The 24,192-nt window shown below is 42.8% G+C and overlaps 1 protein-coding gene across 2 annotated transcripts; it reads right to left on the bottom strand.

Annotated features, from left to right (window-relative positions):
* Nucleotides 1-230: 230 nt before the first annotated feature.
* Nucleotides 231-21,186, bottom strand: GTF3C2 (general transcription factor IIIC subunit 2). Of its 2 annotated transcripts, none has more exons than XM_081157230.1 (19): nucleotides 21,099-21,186; nucleotides 12,093-12,363; nucleotides 11,610-11,931; nucleotides 10,754-11,033; nucleotides 8,883-8,977; nucleotides 8,211-8,288; nucleotides 7,966-8,064; nucleotides 6,650-6,877; nucleotides 6,349-6,460; nucleotides 6,022-6,130; nucleotides 4,919-4,944; nucleotides 4,604-4,733; nucleotides 2,738-2,882; nucleotides 2,471-2,632; nucleotides 2,187-2,274; nucleotides 1,774-1,902; nucleotides 1,347-1,499; nucleotides 1,088-1,195; nucleotides 231-800 (listed from the first exon to the last, which is right to left on the bottom strand). In XM_081157230.1, the coding sequence occupies exons 2-19, from the start codon at nucleotides 12,337-12,339 to the stop codon at nucleotides 582-584; spliced, it is 2,730 nt and encodes a 909-aa protein (XP_081013356.1). In that variant the 5' UTR covers nucleotides 12,340-12,363; nucleotides 21,099-21,186; the 3' UTR covers nucleotides 231-581. The 2 variants fall into 2 exon arrangements, with proteins under 2 accessions (XP_081013356.1, XP_081013357.1); XM_081157231.1 differs by having other exon boundaries at nucleotides 12,093-12,357; nucleotides 21,099-21,138.
* Between the last annotated feature and the right edge of the window lie 3,006 nt (nucleotides 21,187-24,192).

The raw sequence follows: 24,192 nt of genomic DNA on the forward strand, positions 1-24,192 counted from the left end.
GAGCCACTGTTCTATTGGTACTGTGTTTCTGGTGTTCCTCAGTTGAAGAACTATTATAAGCATCTTCAGTCCAATAAATTACTACCACCATCACCCCTCCCCCATGGGCTTGCATGTTGGTTACTCTAAACAGGAAGCTGGGAAGGCAGTAATATTGGATCCTGGAATATAGTCAGACAGACGCCTTCATGCAGATACTCTTTCCAGTTTTCCAAACACCCACTCACATGTGGTCTCAAAAACACCCAGTACCTTTACTTAGCTTTACTCACTTCACAATATGCTCAATATGAGCAATTTGACTCCCAAGCCTAGGTCAGGCCCGAGCGCTTCTTGTGGGCCAGTTTTAGGCGAAGGAACCTTGAGAGCTTGTGGAGGGCAAGCCCCCCCTGCCCACAGGGGGCTGTGATGACAGCTGAAGTCAATGGAAGGAGAGGTATCTAAGGAGTCCTGGACAGGCAGGTCTAAAGGTCCAGGCCTGGCAGCATCACTGTCCAAGAAGGCCCCGGTTCCTATGGTCTGTGCATGGGGGCCATTTGTTCTTGGCAGACTTCATTCCAAGGGTCCTGTGTGGAGCACGACTAGGGACTGGGCAGAAGACGATGGCTGGTTGGAGGGAAACCAGGCCCTTTAGTAGGGGAGGACGGTTGGAACACAGCACTGAAGTGGGCTCGGCTTTCAAGTTGCATACGGTGGCCCAGTGGGGAGGTGAGTCCACGGACAAAATGGATCCGAACCAGCCCTGACTGCCCCCCAGATACGAGCCATCCATAGGAGTCCAGGTTTGGGCTGAAACGTACCTGTGAAGAGAATAGAAAACAAAAGAGGTGCTCATAGTTGGTGTTTTAGGATGAGTCCTAGCTTGAGAGCGAAAAACACGTGCCAGAATCTGAAAGAATAGGACCAGGAGTGGGTGAGAGGTAGGAATGAGAAGACAATGAACAAAGTTAAGGTCTTAAAGATGAGTTGCCAGAGCTATTTTTCCTCCTAGCCCTCTCTGTTGCTTTTCATCTCCCATTTCATTGATCACAGGTCCAGAGTTGGAAGAAAAGGAGAGTGAAGGGTGGAGAAGCAGCAAGGTTCTTACTTTATGAATAGCCTCCAGCTGCAGCCTGTCCAGGCAGAGCTGAGAGTGCCCCTCTCCCTCCTGCATACGCAGCATTGGTTCTCTATGGAGCAGATCGTGGAATGAACCCTGGGGAGGGGAAGTATAATAGGAGAGAGACAGTGAGCAGCTTCTTAGTTTTGCATCTTTGTGCTGGAACTCTTTAGGATTCCCTATTATATAAGGAATAAGGTTTTCTACGTTTTCTAGTGCCACACCCATTCTCCTGGCCCCAATTTACCAAATCTGTATCTTGAAAGAGCAAGTAGTGATGATTGACCGTTTCGGCGTAAGTTCGAGCCTTGGGAGGGTTGAGGGCTCCAGATGAAGCAGCAGAATGGTCTCGACCTTCAGGACTATCCTGATATGGCATCAAATCTGCTTTATAGATAGGCTAGAAAGGAGACCATGAGATTAGGTTTTATAAGACTAGATAGAACGAAAGTAAAAGAGAGAAAATTGGTTTGTGGCAGGACAGACTTAAAGATGAATAAAGCAGTATGTTTAAACGTATGTGCAGATGAACTAGGGTAGGGAATATTATGTGCAACTCTGTACCAAGACTCCCAGGGATAATATCAGGGCTGGGAGATTTACAGTACTAATTTGGGAGGTCATGTGGATTAGGACCTAACAGATGGTACTGCATTAAATATTCATATACATACAAATCTTCGCTCTACAGGTCGCTTGACAGTTATTGGGTTCAGTGCCATATCAGGCAATATAGCTGCAATGAGCTCCCCCGATGTATCTCCTGCGGCTATTGTCCCAAGCCAGTCGGATCCTGAAAGACTCTAATAAGAGACAGATTTCTTTCATTCATTCATTCATCCATCCATCCATCCATCCATCCATCCATCCATCCATCCATCCAGTTCTGTGAACCAGTAATAACTGCAGTCTCAGGGGGAAGAGACACACACACAAACAAAAATGAGTTTATCATAACCCACATCCCTGATGATACAGCTACCACACACCTATCTTCTTTTATCCAAAACTACAGCCTCTTCCTGACCACCACTAGGTGAGTAAATGAATCACTTTCCTGTGTAATGAAGATTTTGGAGAGGCTCACCCAGACAGTGCCTTTCCGAGGAGCAGTGAAGTAGGCCTTGAAACCAAGGTAACCAGCATCAATATAATGAATTCCACAGAGTCCATAACTATAAGAGAAAGAGAAAATGAAACCTTCCTTTTTCTAAGATTAGATTAATTTCTTCTCCCCATGTCCTTCCAGAATTCAAACTACCTCAGTGAAACAAGCCTCAACCCTCCTCTCCCCACAATAATCTGGCACACTTTGCACCCCAACCCCTAGGGTCTGTCCCCTGAGCTTCTCCTATCTCCACCCTGTCATACGAGGCATAGCAGTTGTCCTGAGCCACAGTGACACCATTGTAGGGGAGCAGCCAGGCCAGCTCTGTACTCAAGAAGCGCTTGATAGAGTTTATTGGTTCATAAGGTCGTCGAAGGTCCCAGAATTTGATTTTCCGGTCGCTCCCTGCAGACACTATGAAATGACTGTGGAAAGATGGAAGGTGAGGGAGAAGATCAAATCTAAACAAATCTGAAAGAATCAGCTTGTCCCAGCTTCACCCCCCACCTCCACAACTCTCCTATTCCAACCTGTTGGCTTTGCACCACTGAAGGGTACGCACAGCCTGGTCATGGGCTAGGAAACACTGGAAGGGGTAGAGCTTCAAGGAGCCATCGGAGAGCCGTATCCGCTGCAGTGGCGAGTTAGTGGGAAGGTTCCAGAAAACCACCATGCCTGAGGTAGGGGCAGAATGTGTAGGTATTAAGGTAGGTTGTCTCTTCCTTGCTCTAATTACTTTCTCTTCTACCCTCAGACCTAATCCCCTATGAAATGACATAAGGATCATGATTAGCTGGTCAACATTCCCTCCACAGTTTAAAGACTCAACCTGATTTTCTTTTTAATATATCTTTATTGATTTGAGAGAGAGGAAGGGAGAGGGAGAGAGATAGAAACATCAATGATGAGCCACCCATCAATGATCAGCTACCTCCCACATGCCCCTGATGGGACCAAGCTCGAAACCTGGGCATGTGCCCTGACTGGGAATCCAACCACAATCTCCTGGAACCTGGGTTGATGCTCAACCACTGAGCCACGGCTGGCCGGGCTCAACCTGATATTTTTAGTTCCAATTCTAAGTAACAAAAAAGTAATATCTTAGTCTGGGATCTGCAGTTGAAAGGTAGGTTGAATGCACTCAGTAGCCTCTACTTCCTACTAAATAAAAGTAAAGAGATTTTAAAAGAACATAAACCCTCTAGGACAGGGTTGGCAAACTATAGCCCATGTGCCAAATATAGCCTGACGCCTGGTTTGGTAAATAAAGTTTGACTGGAACACAGCCACACTCATTCATTTACCTAATGTCTATGGCTGCTTTCACTTTATAATGGTGGAGTTGAATAGTTCCAACAATAGCCAAATAACCCAAATAGCATAAAATATTCAGTATCTGGACCTTTACAGAAATATTTGTCAACTCTGCTCTAAGACAGAGAGAGCAGGCAAGGAGCCAAAAGCAACAAAATGTAGAGAAACAGAAAACAAACTAACTTGGCTGACCCAAAACAAGTTGACCCCTGACCAGGCTAGCTGTGGAGGTGGTAATAAAAAATGTAACTGTGATAAAAATAAAAGACAAACTAAAGAACAATAGAATTTAATAAATAAAATTTGGGAAAAAGATAGGTAGCTAAAACCTCTTTTATACATATACTCAGGAAATGTAGCACTTATGAACCTTTCTTGAAGAAACTGTATTGACAGTGAATTACAGCTAATCAACGTTAGTAATTCAGCAATGGAGGAGGAGACAGATGAAAGGACTGGTAGAGACCTGTGATCATTTCAAGAGAAAATCAAGATTAAATAACTTGGGAATTAAGACAGCAAAACAGTATCAAGTTTCATGTACCTTGATAATGTAAGAATAATATCACCAAAAGAAACACAATAAGAAGATGGTGGGAGAGATGATAAGAAGAAATATAAGAGTGCTAATTTTCTTACCTCCCCTTAAAAACAACCTAAAACCTCCAACTACTTAATGTTATTTGTCATCTTTTATTTTCCTTTCTAATCTTAAAAGTATCTTTAAGGAACTAATGTTTCTATGGTAAAGGAACATTTATTGGGAGCTTAGCTAATCTTTCAGCTTCACTCGTCTTTTTTTCTATAAAATTAAAGTATAATTAAATGTAACACCTTTTCATTAAAATCACCATGGAGTATGATCCCATTTCTTTTTATCTTTATATATGCATAAAGAACTGCAAGAAATCATGTTCATCTACTCATTTTTCTGAACAGAAAAATACTTTTTTCCTTCTTTGTATTTTTTTTACATTGCCTGAATATTTATAACTATGTAATGCCCAACACTGAGCCAAAAAGGAAACAACTTAAAACAAGCCTAAAGAGCAATAATTCTTTAGGTTTTGTTTTGTTTTTACCATTATAGTATCCAGCAGCCAGGTGGTGATGGGGTCGGGTGGGCATCCAGGCCAGGCTAAGGCACTGACCACACTCAGAGGGGTCTGATGCTTGCACAGACCCCACCTGAAGGGTTGCCACACATTGTGCCTGCAGGGACAGAAGAGATGGGACTAGGGTTAGGGATACTTACTGTTTGGAACAAAAACTCAAATCAATGTTCAATTCAGCAGGAAAGGAAGATCTCTCAGAGTTAGAAAGAAACTTGTTATGGCATCAATAAGGGAGGCTCTAGAAGATGGAGTCTCGGGTAAGGCAGCAGGTTCCATACTTACCTTATAGATGGCAGGCTTCATTGCATCTGTGAGGGAAAAAGAGCAGAAATGACACTCTGGATCCAGAGGACTGAGGTCCTAAAAGCCCTGCTCTTAGATCAGCACCCTGCCCTTTCAATAATGACCTTCCCTTACACTCTTATCTTTCTACCATCAAATGTACAAGTCCACCTCTCTCTGCCCCATCTTCTTTCCTCCTATTATACCTGATAGTATCCTTCTTATCAGAATGGCTAATCCCTCCACTCTGCTCCCTTCTCATCGTCTCCCACCTTTTCCAAAACTTTGCTCTTTGGTTACCCATTCACTTTCTCTCTCCCTACTAGGTTATTCTCACATTCACACATAAACACGCACTATTATCTCCTATCTAAAGCAACCAAACAAAACCCTTCCTTTACCTCCAGCCACTACTCTGTTACATGTTCCCCTTCACAACCAAACTTCCTGAAAGAATTGTCTATCCATTCTATCTTTTCTTCCTCACCTCCCACCCCTCAAGCCACTCCTCCACCTGATCACCAAATATGGGCCTTCTCAGGGTTCAAACCTAGGTGCCCTCTTCTTTACTCAGTACAGCTGAAAAACAAGTAAATTCAACAAATAGGAGCTGCTTTCCCTGACCCCCTCCTCTCCTTGCTCATCTTTAGCTCTACAGTTTCTCCTTCACTTCACAACAGAGAGAGTGTGTTTCTATGTATGTGGAGCAGTGGGGACAGGAGAGGCTGAGGACAAGATTAGGGAGGAAAAGAGTATGGCAGGGGAGAGTGGCTCCATCTGTCAGCCTCAGCCTTTAGCAGCTCTTTACACAGCCAATTAACTGTGGCAGCCAAAGAGGCCTGAGAGTACAGGGGAAGAGGGAAGAGAGGGAGATAGAGGTAATGTGCTAAGAGCGCAGTTATAACTCTGCAAAAGAGTACTACTTTGGGCTGCTGAAGAGAGAGGTCAGGAACAAAACATGTGAAGTCAGAATGGGAGCTGTGACTGTGTAAGGCTTTGTACTAGAGAGACTGGGCCTAGAGGAGTGCCAGGGGAGATGAACAGGTCCTATAAAGCTCTGGCCATGGCAACAGCAGCCCCATTCTCCTTGCTGGGCTACTCACCTGGGGGCTGCTGTGCTAGCAGGGCCTCAGGATGGGGCAGACTGAACAGCAGCACCTTCCCGTCTGAGCAGGCAAGAGCCAAGAGACCCAACCGAGGCAGGAGAGGAGCCTAGAGGGTGAGACCAGATCTGCGCTGAGGCTTGCTGCCTTCAGGAGCCTCTCAGAAAACTTCTGAGGTTCTGGTCTCTGAAAATATGATATGGAGTTACTAGAAAAAACGCCATCCACCACTCTCCAAACTCCATTCCTCCAACTCTGGGAATACCCAGGGTCTCTTTGTTCTGCCGCTGAGTCCCAGGGCCATCACACAATCAACTGGGGAGGTACCTTCCGAGGGGTTCCTGGAAGTTCCCATGCTCCACTGGGGCAGAACTTGAGGTCCCAGATGCTGCCGTGGTCACAAGCAATCCCATAGACAAAGTGAGCCCTGTTGCCAGGACTGAGGAGAGAAACCATGCGAGGAGAATGGGTAGGAAGAAGGGGTCTAGGGCTGCCAGAGCCTATGTGCTCCCCTTATTTCTACCCAATCCAAGCCCTTTCCACCAACCCCAACCCTGTCCCTGCCCAGCCCCCTCCTTCTCTCCTCCTCAAACACCCTCCCATGGCAGTGTCCCAGCCCCCACCTCACCAGCTTTCTTGCTGCAAGGTCCCAAGGCCCCAGAGCTGGAGTAGCCCAGGACCCGAATGAACTTGGCTGAGTGGATGTGTCTCATTCATGTCAGGGCTGGAGAAAAGGGCCACGTACTGCGAGGCTGCTGCCCCCTCTGGCACTGGGCACCAGTCCAGAGCCCAGAGAGGTCCCCCTGTGAAGAAGGACACGTCCCAGCGCTCTGGATGTGCTGTGATCGAACTAAATCTAGAGAAAAATCAAAGATGGGATGAAAAAAGGAGTTAATAAAAGGTAATAAGAGCTTCATAGGTGAACGGATAAACTATGACACATCCAGACAAATGAAGTGTTATTTTTCACTAAAGAGAAATGACTTATCAACCCATGAAAAGACATGGAAGAACCTTAAAAGCATATTACTAAGTGAAAGAAGCCCATCTTAAAAGGCTAATACTATATGATTCCAAATATATGACATTCTGGAAAAGGCAAAATTATGGAGACAATAAAAAGATCAGTGATAGCCAGAGGTAGGGGTGAAAGGGATGAATAGGTGGAGCACAGAGGACTTTCAGGGCAGTGAAAATACTCTGTGTGATTCCATGATGATAAATACATGCCATTAGATATTTGTCCAAGCCCACAGAATGTACACACCAAGAGTAAACTCTAATGTAAACTATGGACTTTGAATGATTATATGTCAGTGTAGGTCATCAATTCTGCTGGAGGATGTTGAGAGTGTGGGAAGCTATGCATGTGTGGGGGCAGGAGGTATATGATAAATCTCTGTCTCTTCCTCTCAATTTTTCTGTGAACTTAAATTGCTCTAAAAAGTTAAGTAAAAAACAAAAGATAATGAGGACAGAATGGGAGCTCCACTGGGAACTAGTATGAACTGGCTTCAGCAAGGGCCAGAATATCAAGAACAGTGTACAGGTGAGAACAGTCCTAGCCATCGATTGTATCTTCCTCCTTTCCCTCCCAAAGTCATTCTAGTTCTAGCTCACCTTCAAAGATGTCAGGCTGTGCATTCTGGTTACTACAGAGTTCTTTCTAGGGCCAGTCTATCGGGGTCTATCTGAGTGGATATGACCTTGTAAACAGGTTTGACCCTCAATCTCCCAAGCTTCCCTCAGTCGCCAGCAGCAACAAGCACTACAAATTAGAGTGGACCGACCAGATCTACCCAGGACTCCAATCCTTGGAATCAAATGGACCAGCATCAAGGGAAGAATAGGGCCAATCTGTCTTCCCTTTCAACATTCACTTTTCCTATTTCTGTCTCCTAGAATCAGAAAAAGCGAAGCAATCCCTTTTGATGCAGTCTTCACCTGTTAATTCGATAGAGTGTGCCATCTTCAGGAAGTCCTTCACGTTGTACAGAAAACAGTGGCGACTTCTCCTCCTGGGGCAGGTAGGGAGCTGCCTCACTAGGGGAAGGCAAAGGGAACAACAGCCTGAATCTGGAAGAGTTTCTCCCATCCCAGGATTCCCATCTTAGATCTAGAGTCCTCTGTCATCCTTCTGTCTCCAGTGGTATTGCCCCCTCTGCTTCAAAGATGTCCCTTCAACTTACAGTTCAGATAACAGGTGCCACTTCCAGGCTAAAGGAATCCATTCTGCAAACTCCCAGTATGAATGCTTCTGTTCTCGGCTAGAGAAACAAAGGAAGCATTAATAAAAGAGGAGATAAATTCTAGAATAGTGCTACCCAATAAAACTTTCTGTGATGATGGCCCTGACTGGTGTGGCTCAGTTGGCTGAGTGTCATCCCATGCACCAAAAGGTTGTTGGTTTGATTCCCGCTCAGGGCACATGCCCAGGTTGCAGGCTTGATCCCCCGTAGGGGGTGTGCAGGAGGCAGCTGATCAATGTTTTGCTTTCAAGTCGATGTTTTTCTCTCTCTCTCTCCCTGGGGGAAAAAAATCAATTAAAAAAAAATCTTCTGTGATAATGGAAGTGATCTATTATCTGTCCAATACACGAGCTGCTAGCTGGCAACTTGAAGTGGGGCTAGTGCACAGAAGAAACTGGACTTTTAATTTTAAATGGCCACATGCAGCTAGTGACTACCATATGGGACAGCACAGCTCTAGCGCTCTTGCCTCTGGAGTAGTGCCGTTTATGCATGTCTTCAGTGTTCTGCCCTGAGAGTGCCTTCTGTCTTTCCCACAGCCCTGCTTTTAGATCATACTTTGTACTCCACCACCACCCTTTCACCCCCGGGGCCCCATTCCCCAAGCCTCACAGGTCCTTGGTGAGATGGAGGCACTTCCAAACAGGAGCCATGATGTGATTTGATAAGCCATTGGGAGCCATTCCCCGGCAGTGTGACTTCTGCTTCTGGGGATCAAATGAAGAAAGTGTAAGGGAGAGAATTTTATAGGCCGGAGAAAGTCCCCAGGACACAGCTTTGCGAGCTTTTACTTTTCTTGGCACCACTTCCTCTCTAACCTTGGCCCTACCAGAATCTTAAAAGATTTACGTTTCAACCATTACAATGACTTCTCCACCTTCTGCTCCTACTCCTCCACCAAAACTGCAAAATCTGTTATCTATTTTTTGATCACTTTCCTTGACATCTCTGCACTGAATTCAGAGGACTTCCACTTACTTCTTGACACTCCTGCCCTATGGAGCGGTCTCTCCTTACTCCTCCCACCTTCCTAATATTCCTTTGCTCACTCTCCCTCCTCATAGAGTTGGTCCATGATGATATTTCCCAGAAACGTTCTGACTTCTTCTCAACCCTCTACACATGCACTTCTGGTAATTTCACCCCATATTCCATCATTATACCTGATTATCAAGTTTGACTACCATCACCTGTTTATCAAGTTTACATTTTAGTAAACGCAAACTTTACTAGGTTTCAACTTTTCTACAGACTCTAGGCCCATACAGTGGTGTCAAGTAATATTAGAGCCTGAGGTAAAAGGAAAATCGGTAATACAGTTCCTGTCTTTACTTAAAATTTGGTACTTTGGTCATTATAGATTTCTTAAATTAGTTTAGATTTTTTAAAATGTTGTATCAAATATTTATCTTTATTTCTGAGGTATTTGGTGCTCCCTTAAATGTTGCACTTAAGACAAGTAAGGCACTGGTCCCATTTACCACATGACTGGTGACCAGATGTCCCCAGGATGGCCCATGGACCACAGGCACCTCCAAGTCAACAGTCAGAAAGTGAGCGCATCACCTGCCCTGGCCATCTTCACCCCTCCTGCGTTCCTCACACTTCCTGTGCTCGCAAGTTCAGTGTATGAGAATACCATCGAGGCTGGAAACTCCTGCTCCTTCCTTTCCTACAACTCTCAAGTGCTGTTAATTCTCTTATAGTCCTCTGGAATCTGCCCCCTCCCACCCCTGCCCTCACCTTCTCTTCTGTCATTGCTGGAGTCAGGCTCTCAGTATCTCTCACCTAGATCACTGAGGCTGTCTTTTAACTGTCAACTGCAAATTGACCTATTTTCCTAACTGACCATGTTATTTTTCTACCTAAAAACCTCTGTTGTATAGTTTCTATCTGGGATGACGAAAAGGTCTTGGAAATGGATAGTGATGACAGTTGCACAGCATCGAGAGTGCGCTAAATGCCAGCGAACTGTACATTTTTAAATGATGAGTTTTCAGTGATGCGTATTTTACCACAATTAAACATACGCCTTTGTTGGCTCCTACCAATCTTAGTCCTTTTGTCCTCTCTAGTTCTATCTCCCCACCACTTTACCTCAGGCCTCATACTGCAGCCTAATCAATTTACCTTCCAAGACCTAGTTCAACTATCATTCCTCTGTGAAGCCTTAAGCAGTTAAACACCCCTCCCGTATATGCCTAAAACATTCTGTTCACTCCTGGTTTAGCACTTATCACACTGAACTATGTGAGGCAGGACTCTGCCTTATTCACATTTATGTTTCCTAACACAGAACAGATGCTCAATATATGAATAAATAATCTTATTTGCAGTCTCAACTGTATTTGAAGCTTTCCCTTTCTTCTTTTACCTCTCTTGGCCATCACAGTTACTAGGCCAAAGCTTTCCTCTGGGCACCCTCTTGGTCCCCTAATAATCCTACTATTTCCTCCATTCACTTTCTTGTCCATTCACGTTACCCCTGCAGTGGATCCTCGTGGGGTGCTTCGGGGCACGGCAGGCTCAGGGTCAGATGAGCTCTCACTTGGGACCTCACTTTCGTCTCCATCTTCAGTTTCAACCTTGAGAACAAAATCTTCATCTCGTGCGGTGTCATCCTCTTCACCTTGACAGGCTGACTGTTGCCGGGTTTTCTTTGGTTTGGTGGGGCTGCTCACCTTGGGGCTCTCAGGACGGGACACTGGAGTAGGCAGGGTTGTTGAGAGCTCTTCAGCCAGTTCCTGAAGATACAGAAGTGCCCTGTGGGATAAGGCAGAGTCAGAGCCATACTCACAAACACTTAACTAAGAGCCCACTTTTCCAGACACTTGGCTGATTCTTATTTCACTGGATCCTCCCAGTGACCCTGTGAAGCAGCTATTAATTTTCCCTTCCCTTTTGACAGATGAAGAAACAGAAATCCAAGAAAGTTAAGTGACTTAGCCAAGATGATTCAGATAACATATGTGGGATCTAAACCAGGTCTTCTGACTCGAAGTCCCAAGCACTTTTCACTCTACCACAGTCAAAAGTCACTGATGGCAATGGAAAATAATGGAAAGGCATGTATATCGGGTGGAAATTGCAGTGAAGACCTGGAGGAAACTGTGAAAAGTGTGATAGGATACAAAGTACAGAAAGAAACCTCCTGACAGACCAAGTTAGGAAGATTCAAGTTGCTGTGGTAAAAGCCAGAAGATTGCTCAAGTCCCCAGAACCCTGACACCACCCCGGCTTACCTGATGCCTCATCATAGTCTTCTGATCTCCCAACAACCGACCCACCCTGATTCCTTTACCGCAACCCCCCTCCACCAAGATGTGCCCCAATCCTTACACTTGGGCAGCCCTTCGGCGGGGTCGTTGCCCAGGTGGGGTCTCAAAGTCCTCAGGGGGCCTCTTTGGAGGTGGAGACTCTGGCTGATCTAGGCCTTTTGACAACTTCAGCAGTAGCAGCTCTGCCTTGGGCTTTCGACCTCGTTTCTTAGGCATGGGGGTGGACAGAGGGTTGGATTGATCTAAGTGACCAGGAACCAGAGGGGCTGATGGAGGATTAGGCTGTTGGGGCCTTTTTGGGCCTTTCCGTGTCCTACCACCTCTCTTCCGGCCAGGCTTTGAGGCCCTAGGCTTTGAGACCTTTGACATCTCTGAAGAAAGATCTGTAGAGAAGAATACGGGTCTATGAGATGGGACCAGAGCTCAAGCCTCTTTAGAACAGACTACATCATACCTAGGTTTTTAAGACCTTTGGCTCAACCTGTTCTCTTTCATCTTAAGCTAAGCACAGGGAGAGAAAAAGATGAAAAGACAAGGTACATACCTTGCTGTTCCAGCCTGGCAGGGCTTTCCTGCTCTGGAAGAAGCTTTTTATCATCAAAAGAATCTTCAAATCCAGACAAAGTGGTAGGCAAAGACACCTCTGTGGAAGCCTCTGTACTGGTTGTTTCTGAAGTGGTCTTGACATCAAGTTGGTTTAGCACCCCTTGTCCGGGAGAGTCTACTACAGTCATATTCCCCACGGGGCCGGCCTCCCCCAGGGCGACATAGCCGACCCCGCAGGTATCCATCAGCACCCCCTAAAATGGCTGCTCCTGCACAGACACATACAAATGAGAAGAAGGCAAAAGCTATTTGTACTGGCTCAGATTTTTCTGCTTTCCTCCCCTCACCGCCCCTCTCGCAACGAGAAACCTAAGCTCCCCGATCATTCATTCATTCAACAGTAATTACTAAACATCTTCTATATGTCAGGCTCTGTTCTAGGAATTGGTAATATGACAGTAAGCAAGACAGACAAGGTACCTGCCCTCATGGAATTTACATGCTAGTAGAGCTGATAATGAACAAATAATAAAAAAGCCACCATTTATTAAACACTTGCTATGTGCAAGCATTGGACTAAGTGCTTTAATTACATTATTTAATTTAAAGCTCATAAAGTTTCTTGTAATAATAATATTGCAGTGAATGCCTAAAGCTAAAATCTATCTTTGCAAATATTAGTCAAAGAACAGATTTAAAAATAAGTAAAACAGTTCTCTAGTGCCCTGTCATCAATCTTTCACCTGGGGGGAGGTGCTAGGCTTTCAGACAATTCAGGAACATCCTACTACATTAACAGACTTTTCCCTGTCCTGGCCAGGTAGCTCAGTTGGTTAGAGCATTGTCCTGATGCGCCAAGGTTGTGGGTTTGGGTTCGTTACCCGCAGGTCAGGACACATACAAGAATCAACCAAGGAATGCATAAATAAGTGAACAACAAATCTCTCTCTCTCTCTTTCTTTCTCAAATCAATAAATTAATTTTAAAAAGGGAAAAAAAGAGAAACTATTCTCACATTAAAGAATGGACTAAAAAATGGTCATGAATCTTCATTTTCTTCAAACCCAGGAAATCAGATGTGTATCCAAACCAAAGTAAACTGACAGAGATAAGCAAAGCGCTGACTCCCAAACCAAAAACCTGAGCAACAAAGAACTCTGCAAGGGCACAGTTTTCGGCCACAAAAACCTTCTCGTCTGTTACAAAGGGGGAGAAACAGCTCAGATCTGAGGAGGGAACTCCTCATAGGTCTGCATATGTCTTAAGGATAAAGAAATCATCAGCCTCAGTAGAAAAGTTTCCTCATGCAAATACCATAAGAAATATCATACAAATTAAAGTTCACAACTGTCTCTCTTGAAGAAGCTACAGTCAAAGCAGATTATGAACTATAATAGCCAACCCTCTAACTCAGGTACTAAGGACACAATATAATATCATGTGCTAAAGATAGAATATAACAATGCCAAAGTAAATGGAGGTGAATGACAATCTACCTACATTGTCCTCTGGTAAATAGCAAGCCCTGACAGAACTGCTCCATTCAAAATTAGTAATAAACAAAAAGGAACTAAATGGAATCTAAACATAGATACTATTGGGGAGGGGGGAGAGACACAAACACATGAAAAAAATACACAAAAGCACCCATTCAAAGAAAGGCTCCAGAAAACTGAAAAAAATGTTCTAACAAAAGCTTCTACATTTTCAAAACAACCCAGACTATGAAATTCAAGAAACAAGAGATCAAGGTAGAGACAAAACAATGGCAAGGTAACAAGTAAACTGGCAGTCATAAGGAAAGAAACTGAGTAAAAGAATAAAATCATAAAAACGAAAACCAGAGAAGCAAAATGTTGAAACTATACATGCTGAAAAGAAAATGAGTAATATGAAGGATAGGTTTGGGGAAAACCACGTATGCCCGGCTGGCATGGCTCAGTGGTTAAGCATCAACCTAGGATCCAGGAGATCGAGGTTCAATTCCTGGCAGTCGGGGGCGTGCAGGAGGCAGCCGATCAATGAAGACTCTCTCATCATTGATGTTTCTATCTCTCTCTCTCCCTCTCCCTTTCTCTCTCTGAAAACAATAAAGACATATTAAAAAAAAAAAAAAAAAAGAAACCACATAGCTTACAAAGAGATAAAGGTGACGAGAAGATGGTATAGACAGAAAAAAGTGGGAAGCCAACATAGGAATAATTGATGTTCCTAAAGAGAGAAGAAAAACGGAAACAAAAAAACCCTACAAAAATTTAACAGAAGAAAATTTCCTGAAATTAAAAAAAAAAAGAATACTTTCATGTAATAAAGGAAGACCTCAGTCTACAGATCCCAAGGGCTTACAGTGTAAAAGGGCAACAAAAACCAATAATCATCAAGAAATATCTTAGTGAAAATACTAAACTTCTACAAAGGGGGAAAATCAGGTCAGCCTCAGGGCTCTCAAAAACAACTGATTCTAGAAGATAAAGAAACAGAAAGAGGATCAAGAGAATTCTTTACTAACGGGGATGTCAGTCATGTAGAAGTAACTGGATGACATTCTCAATATGCAAGTTTCTAGGAATTTATAATTGATGCACCCTTAATTTTTTAAAAATCTACTTGAAGACCTGCTTTAGCCAATGAAAGATAAGTCAATATAAAGAACTTTCTAATGGAGAAGTTGTGGTATTAAGATTGATAGTAAGCATTTAACACAGTGGCACATCAACTGAGTTTATTTATTTTTTAAATATATCTTTATTGATTTCAGAGAGAGGAAAGGAGGGAGAGGGGGAGAGGGAGAGAGAGAGAGAGAGAGAGAGATAAAAAACATCAATGATGAGAGAGTCATTGATCGGCTGCAGCCCGCAACCCGGGCGTGTGCCCTGACCGGGAATCGAACCCTGATCACTTGGATCCTAGGTCGATGCTCAACCGCTGAGCCACGCCCGGCCGGGCACATCAACTGAGTTTAAACAACCATGGTAAATACAGCTATAAAATAGACTCTAACTTAACATTTTTAAAAGCCCCACAATGTAAAAATATTAGTATTCTAGGTGTAGTGGACTAAGAAAAAAGAAGAAGTATCCTAATTTTGTTTCTAAGTTTGGTAAATTAAAAGCATATAGTTGCTATTAATACCATTTGGATGTTTAATAGAACTAAAAAGAGTACACCATATTGCTTCCAAAATACCCTGTAGGCCACAAGAACCAGAAGGAATTTTTTTAAAAGACCGCACAATAAAAGATTAAAAATAAAAGACACATAAATACACACACACACACACACACACACACACACACACACACACCCATAAAGATAACAGAAGATAAAACATATTTATTAAATAATAAACATATATCTGATAAATTCAGCCATTAAAAGAAAGAGGATTCAGATTGATTTTAAAAGCCAAACAAACTATATGCTTTTAAAGAGATATCTAAAACAAAGGAACTCAAAACGCTGAAAGCAAAAAGATGAATTAAAATATACAGGGCAAATATAAGCAAAAAGAAAAAAGGAGTTTTGATGGTAATAGCAAAGCTGAATTCAGGGAAAAAAGTATTAAATGAGACAAAAAGGGAAGCACTTTATAATGAATAAAACTTCAAGTCATATAAAAGGTATAAATATCATAAACCTTTAGACATCAAATAACATAGCATCAAAATATATAAAGCAAAATCTTCAGAAAATACAGAACTACTTCCTTTAATCATGGGCAGTTCCAGCAGGTAAGAACAAAGAGAATGTGAATAAAATGATTATTGCCCTCTCTATTGGCCAAGGTTCGGTTGCATAGAACAGACTCCTCTCTAGTCAGTTCAAGCTAAAAGGGATTTATTAAAGGGTATTAAATGGTTCACATCAGCAGTTCTCAAAGTGTGGTCCCAGAACTGGTAGCCTCAGCATCACTTGAAAATTTGTTAAAATGTAAATTTCCAGTCCTACCCCAGACCTACTGAACCAGAAACTCTGGGATGGGGACAGCACCTGCTATAATAAGCCTTTCAGGAGATTCTGATGGACACCCAAGTTGGAGAATCCCTTGCACAGAAGATCATTGGGAGGGTTGGGAGGAAAAACAGTTTAAGAACAAGTGTTTGTCAAATTGGGAAGTTGTTTTATAGTTGCTGATTCAAGAACCACATGGCCTCTCCTATGCCATGATGGGGACCCACTTGCTAAATCAAGAAGCCCCTGTCACAAGTAAGAACAAAGAGAACGTGAATAAAATGATTATTGCCCTCTCTATTGGCCAAGGTTCGGTTGCATAGAACAGCTTCTGCAATCAGAATGTGACTGAGTAGCCCTAGCCAGTTTGGCTCAATGGTTAGAGCGTCAGCACGCCAACTGAAGGGTCCCGGGGTTCGATTCTGGCCGAGGGCATGTACCTGGGTTGCAGGCTCGATCCCCTGTTGGGGTCCATGTGGGAGGCAACCAATTGATGTGTCTCTCTCACATTGATGTTTCTCTCTCTCTCCCTTCCTTCTACTCTCGCTAAAAAGCAATGGAAAAAATATCCTCAGGCGAGGATTAAAAAAAAAGAAGAATGTGACAGAGTAAGTGGGGAAGACCCTTCTCTGGCTCCCAAATCCAGAACCATTCCACTACCACAATCTGCACCAGCAAAATGCATACTTGCTGGCCTGCCCCTCTCCTCTTTAGCCTCAGGTCTAAACTTGAGCTCTTCAAGAGCGCATTTGATCAGCAAGACCTAAATCATATTCAGAATCCTGGATGGTAAATTTCCAGGAAATGAAATGTCTAGCTTTTTGGGCTCTCAAGTGGAGGCTGCTCATTCTCTCACATCCCACTTACCCCAGGGTAGAAAGTGGGATTAGTGTCTTCTCAGTTCCTCTCCAATGCCACATCTTGACAAATAGTCCTTCCGCTCTTGTAAACACCTTTTCCTTTGAAGCTTGTAACATTTAGCTAAAGTACTGCTAGTCACTCTTCTGTCACACCCTGGACCCTACCGTCACATAAAACCTTTTAACCTCCAAAATCACTTAGACATCCACTATCTGATCACAACCTCCCATCATTACAGCTAGACGGCTCAACTACTACCACTGTATCTATTCTTCATATCTAGCCACTACTCATTGATCTCTCCAATTTCTCCCTATGGCAGCGGCCACATGCAATTGAGCTTAGATTTCTTTATTTTACTCAGACTCTTACTGACATCATGAACTTCCTTTCTTTCTGTCTTTTGTTCCACACGTCTGGCAAAATTTGAGTCCTGGGTGAACCAATCATGGATCTTCTCCACTATGTACATCTAAACTGCCCAAGTGCTAGCAATCACACTTTTTCTCTTAGTCACTCCCATGCCTTCTCTCTTCCAATGTCTGATCCCCTGGTTCTCAGCAGAGGACTTTGCCTGTTTTCTGAAACAAAACCCAAAGCCATTAGATGGGAACTATTTCGATTTCTTGTCAAGTAGCCTAACCCTCTCTGCATCTAAACCCTCACCCACTTTCTAAGGTCACACCTTCCACTAGCGTTCTAGCTCTATTTCCCCCGTAAGGAAACCAGAGCCATTTATCCTAGTCCTTTCCATGAACATCTACATGTTTACAGTTCTCATCTTACCACACATACAATTAGCCTTCAACCTACATTCCTCCTCCAACTAGTAACTTCCTCCTCCATCTCACAGTCAAACTTTTGAAAGAGTAGTCTGCCCTTACATTTTAATAAATCTGCTTCCTCCTAACTAGGATATTGTCCCCAACTCATCCCTGAAGCTAAAATCATCAGTAATTGCTGTCAATTAATCCAACTGACACTTCTCAGTCTTGTTTAACTTGACCTCTCAGCAGCACTGAGGGTACTTACCATTACTTTCTTAAAAACATTCTCTTTTCTTGAGAAGCAATTCAAGTGCAATAACCTTCCAGATTTTTTACAAATGTTCCTCAGTCTTTTACAATGTCTCACTCACACCTATTTGGCAACTTTTTTGCCTGTTTGCAAACTCACCTCTTTTGTGTTTCCAAAGCATTCAACTTAGTTTGCGTTCTTTTCTTTCTTTGAATTGTTTTTATAGAACTTTTAATTGATACCAAATACTTATAAATATAAGTAGACTACAAAGAACAACAAAATATTTGTGTATCTCCCATGTTTCAACTTAGTTTTAATAGAGACAACAATTTCTTCGTACTCAAATTTCTTTAAAATTTAAATATATAACACCAAATGTAATGACAAACCAACTGACATAAACAGATTTGGGAACCAATACAATGACACTTGGCAAGTAGAGTGATCAGGCCTATAGGAGAAAAGCCTATGCAGCTTCCAGCATTTAGTGTGCCATGGGCATCAGCCTGTATGCTTTACAAATAAAATGGAGAATGTCAATTAACATAAGAAAGTTAAATGGAGATCAGTCAAGAGAACTTCAATACTATATGTCTTAAAATTTTCCGTATCAGTACGCATATATTTCTCTCATTCTTCTTGGTTACTATATGGTATGGTGTTCTATAGAATTAATAGTTTATTTAGATATTTCCCATTTAAGGACAACTGGGTTACAATACTATTACAAACAATACTGCAATGTATATTCTAGTACAGGCCTCTTCATTAATGAGAAATTATTTTTCTAGAATGATCATCTAAAGTGAAATTCTGTATCAGGTTGAAGGGTATGCATATTTTAAAATAGATACTGCCAAACAGTTCACCAAAACAAAAACCAATTTATATTCCCACTAAGTATACATAGCCATTTTACCACACCCTTGCCAATCTTTAATTTCTGCCAATCTGATGGGTGAAAGAATTCCTTTTTTTATTTTTATTGACCTAATAATAATTGAATTTCTTTTATATGTTGGATATCTATATGTCTTTTATGAACTGCCTGTACATAAAATTTGTCCATATTTCTATAGGGCAACTTGATCTTTTCCTTATTGATCTGTGGAGTTATTTACGTTGCAAATATTTTCTCTTTGTACCTACTTTTAACTTTTGCTTATAATGTTCTTCCTAAACTGAAGTTAAATTTTATAAGTTCTCAAACTTCTCCTTTATGGCTTGTTTTGTGTCTTAAAAAGGCATTTTTGCCTTAGCCAGTTTCGCTCAGTGGTTAGTGTTGACCAGTGGACTGAAGGGTCCTGGGTTTGATTACTGCCAAGGGCACAAACCTCAGCTGCAGGCTCAATCCCCTGCCCCAGTCAGGCGAGTGTGGGAGGCAACCAATCGATGTGTCTCTCTCACACAGATGTTTCTCTCTCTCCCCTTTCCACTCTCTCTGAAAAAGCAATGGAAAAAATATACTCGGTGAGGATTAAAAAAAAAAAAGAAAGGCATTTTCTATCCCATTGACATAAACATATCCTATTTTATTTTCTTCTAATACTTTTTTCTAAATTTGAATATCACATGTAGCTTTTTAGTCCATCTGGAATTTTCTTATGATAAGAAATATTTGTATTTATTTATTTCATATCTACCGTCCCTGAAAGTTTCATAAAAATCTTGACTATCTGATTCACTTTGTATCCAGAACCTGCTACATGGTAAGTGTAATAATTAACCTTGTTGACTGAATGACTAACTTCTCAAGGTACAAAATCCCTTTTAAAGATTCACTTCTTATAGAAGGGTTAGTGGTTAATTCCATTTATGATTTCACAAAACAAATTTTGGACATAAGTAAAGGATGTTTAGTAAATTTGGACTAGAGTTTATAAAATTTTACATTTGCACCCCGACTTGTCTGGTTTCCAAGATACTTCACCAACTGACCTCAGCCAAGGAAAATAAATAACACTGTTCCTTAAATATGGAATTACTTTAAACTCACTGTTTGGTCTAACATGTTGTTTCCCAAAGTGTTCCTATGGTACAACTGATGGCATGCAAAATGATTTTAGTGGTATAAAAATGAACAATTTTATTTGACTGGGTTTTTTTTGGTTGTTTTTTAAAATGTATTTTTATTGATTTCAGAGAGAGGAAAGGGAAAAAGAGAGATAGAAACATCAATGAGTCACTGATCGGCTGCCTCCTGCACGCCCCCGACTGGGGATCAAGCCCGAAACTCGGGCATGTGCCCTGACCAGGAATTGAACCTGATCGCCTGAATCCTAGCTCGATGCTCAACCACTGAGCCATGCCCGGCCGGGCGACTGTTTTTATTTTAAATTGCATAAAAAAATATGTAACAAGCCCATGAAATATGATATCATAAGTTCATCTATATTTCTTAGAGAATATAAATAAATTTAAATAAAACTATTAAGAAAACAATAGTCCAGTTGATAACAATGGACGGGAAAAAGTGGTAATAGCACAGGAATGACTTAAGTCTGTGTAACAATATGCCGCTGTGGCGAAGAGGCTTGGCCATACCCTACACCACTCTAGCCAAGCGCTGGGTGGGGTTGAAGTCGTCATCTCTACCTTCCCCAGCCAACTTGCCACGGGAGAAAAGGGCTAGACAGGGAAACGTAACTGGCCCTTGACTGCTCCAATGAGGTTGCAGCGCGCGGGGCACAAGCCCCAGGGTTAGAAGAACCTCAGCGAGGAAGAGGCTGGGCCACAGCAGGAGGAGGTGGTTGACCCCCAACTACTGTAGGGGTGCCCACCTGCCCTCCCTCAGTCCCGGGCATGAGAGCAGCTTTCACTGCTAGCCCGTGCCTGAGGCCAGCCCTGAGCTTTCTGAGGTTGAAGAGTCGACTACCGTAGGTTCGCAGAGTCAAGGGAGATAATGTAAGCGGCGCCGAGGCCCGGACACAGGACGTCGTGGTACGGACACCGCGTCGGGGAAGAAGACAAGACCGTGGTTAGCAGAGATGGGGGATGCGCTCTTGCAACGGTGGGTAAGAAAATGGGGAGCATGATGGTTCTATAGCAGCCCAGGGCTGGAGGTCGCAATGCTCTGCAGAGAGGGAACTGCGGAGCCAACATTTTATAGCTACCTAAAAGGGAGGAGGAGTAATCTTGGGGGCCCCCGCACACCCCACGGCTGAACACTCACCCTCACCAAAGTCCTTCCGGAAGTCCAAGTTCGAAGATGGCGCCGCCCGTCTGGTCGCGGCTTTATGACGTAATCCTGTAGCTACTCCTAATTGACGCCCAACCCCGGCCGCCGCTGCCAGTGCACAAGGTAAACACGTGAGTTTGGTCGGGAGTTTGTGCCCGAAGAGTTTTCTATTACACTATGTATTCCATAATGCAATGCGGCGAGAGTTCCCGAGCCCTTTCGGAGCGGACGAAGCTCCTGGGCTTAGCGGCGCGGAGGACGCTGCTTGGCCTCATGGGAATTGCAGTGTCTGGAAGGTAAGATTGACGCCTGCGCGGTGATGGTCGCCGCGCCCCCATGGGTTCCCACGCGGCCTCTACGCTATACTCGAGTGTGCTGGTTTTCCGGAGCGCTGAATCCAGGATTTTCTTCAAGACTACTGGGCCTGGGGCGGGCAGTGCCAGGCCGGATGTGAGTCTTTACCTGCAAGCCTGGCGCCGCTTGAGCCAAAGACAGACTGGGAGACAAAGGAATCATTGCTACAAGCCGCCAGGAGGTGACTCCGGCCTCTGCCGCGGGGCATTACCCCGCCCTGCCCATCCCAGCGGATCCAACCTCTAGTGAAGTCAGGGATGAACGCGAGACAGAAGGCAATGAAAGGGAACTTGGGAACAGGACAAGAAAGGAGCAGGAGGAGTGGGGACCCTACTCTCGGGAGACTCTGGCTTGCACCCTGGCCCTGTTCGGCTTTGCTCCACTCCCTCACTGGGAGGTGGGATGCGGTGAAGAAAGAATGTAATAAATTCTGCCTTTCCTGAAACACTTAAAGAAGTCTTATAAATTTCACGCGTCTCCACAAACCGAATAGGAGAGTTTAGGATGTTATAAATACGTGGGAGGGGTGTGGTAAAACCTTTCTCTTCCCAATTTCATTAAACTCCCTTGCTTACCAAAACATTTAAGAATGGGAGGAGCTAAGGTTTTTGTAAACTGGAATAAAGGGTCTCTCACCCACCCCCTCTGTGGCTTAGGACCAACTCCTTTGTGAGCGCAGTTTGTGCAGTTGAGGATTGGTTCCCCAATACATCAGATCTTAAATGCTCTTGTAGTGAACAGATCGGTCTCTTCATTCCTGTTGCCTCAGATTAGGCTATCTTTGACTGAACAATTGCAAAATCTTTTTATATTAATATATTTGTTTTCGTAATAAGATATTCACATGGCTCAAAATTCAAGCTAGAAAGGGTGAATAAAGTGAATAATCCCACCTCTGTCTCCAGCTTCCCAGACCACATCCACACAGGCAATCAGTTTCTTGTTACAAGTCCAAGATATTTATGTAGTTATATACATATGTAAATACATATATCTTTCCCCTATTCAATTCAAACAGCAACTACACACACTTTGCTGCTTTTAACTGAGTGTACCTTGGAAATTGTTCCATTTCCATACATAAAAATTTCATTTTTTGTTATGATTGCTTAGTATTTAATTATATGAATGTAGTAAAATTCAATTAGTTCCTTATTAATACTAATGGGTATTTAGGTGGTTTTCAGTCTCTTGAAATTATAAAGTGCTGCTATAAATAACCTTGTATCTTAAGTTACTTCAAATGAGTATATGGATAACAAATTCCCAGAAGTAGAATTACTGAACCAAAATTTAGGTGCATTTGTAATTTTGATTGACAGGCAGTCTTAACTGATCTGTGTCTCTGCTTCTAATCTCTGCTAGTTATCTTTCTAAAGCACCTAGCAGCCCTGTCACCATCAAGGCACATGCCTGGGGTTGTGGGCTGGATCCCCAGTAGGGTATGTGCAAGAAGCAGTGGGTCAATGACTCTCTCATCATTGTTTCGCTCTCTCTCTCCCCCTCTCCTCTCTGAAATCAATTAAAAAATTTTTAAAAAGCACCTAGCTGACCCTGTTGAACTTCTGCTTAACTTTGATGATTCAGTGGGATGCTCAATATAAAAAAAAAAAAAAGTTCATAATGATCTTTTTTAAAGAAGAGCTAAAAAGCTACAAAATCAGTTAGTCATTGTACACCACTGGAAGTAACTAGTAATCAGTTCCTGAAAACTGGCACATAAGAGGTAAGCATTTAGCCTGCCTTTCCAGTAGGAACTGTAATTCATAATAACTAATGAAAAAAATAAGCTGATGAGAGGGAGTTCTTTATAGATTATCAGCTAGTAATGTGGAAAGAATGGGAGAATTGGGGGGGGGGGGGGTGTCACCATTTCCCATCCCCTGGTAACATAATTCAAGCAACAATCATTAATGGATGGGAAATTTCAAAATGCCAGGACCCACTCATCACTGAAAATAGAACAAGCAACCATTTATTTGCCTCCTGATGTGAGGCAGTATGAAGCAGTCAACCTGGTTTATGGAACAAGTCAATGTCAAGAGAAAATAAGAGGGGTGGGGAAGACTGCTTCCAGAAACTTAACACAATAACCAAATATGATGTGTGGATTTGTTTGGACCCCGATTCAAAGGAACCAACTGTAAAAAGCCATTTTGAGATAATAGAAATTTGATTATGGATTGGACAACAAAGGAAAGAATTTAAGTGTAATAATATGGTAAACTTCCATAGTTTTTAGAGACTGCAGTTTGTAGGAGTGAAATGATATAATGTCTGGGATTTGCTCTAAGTAACTTCAGTAAGGGGAAAAAAGAAAGCAAATGTGGCAAATCTAGATAATTATTGCTTCTGCTGATGGGGATTCTTTGTATAGTTCACTCTGCTTCTGTGCTGCTTGAAATTTTTCAATAAAACGCACATACATACAAAAAATGGATAACTTTTTTTAAAGCTAACCACAATGATCAGACTCTCACAATCTGGCCCCAACCCAACCATTGCAGCTTTATCACTCATTCTCAGTTCTAGCCTCACCACACTACTGGACACTGGAATTAGCCAGTCATTTTTAAGGTCTAGTCTGTCTTTGTGTCCAAGCTATTTTCTCTTTCCCATTCTTTCCAACTGAGAAACTTCTTATCCTGCAAGGACTAGGTGAGATGTTACCTGTCCTTATATTCCTCCTCATATCTAGCTCAGTGTCTGGCATTTAGATGCTTCATAAAAGACT

The sequence above is a fragment of the Miniopterus schreibersii genome (genome assembly GCF_964146895.1).
Source record: "Miniopterus schreibersii genome assembly, chromosome: 13".
In the NCBI taxonomy this organism is placed as follows: Eukaryota; Metazoa; Chordata; class Mammalia; order Chiroptera; family Miniopteridae; genus Miniopterus; species Miniopterus schreibersii.

Excerpts from the sequence above, each read along its gene's own strand:
- GTF3C2 (XM_081157230.1), bottom strand. The coding sequence starts at position 12,339 with ATGGATACCTGCGGGGTCGGCTATGTCGCCCTGGGGGAGGCCGGCCCC. Across the intron at positions 8,065-8,210 it reads TGGCACCTGTTATCTGAACT|TGAGGCAGCTCCCTACCTGC; the intron begins GTAAGTTGAAGG and ends GCCTTCCCCTAG. Across the intron at positions 6,878-7,965 it reads ACACTCTATCGAATTAACAG|ATTTAGTTCGATCACAGCAC; the intron begins GTGAAGACTGCA and ends ATTTTTCTCTAG.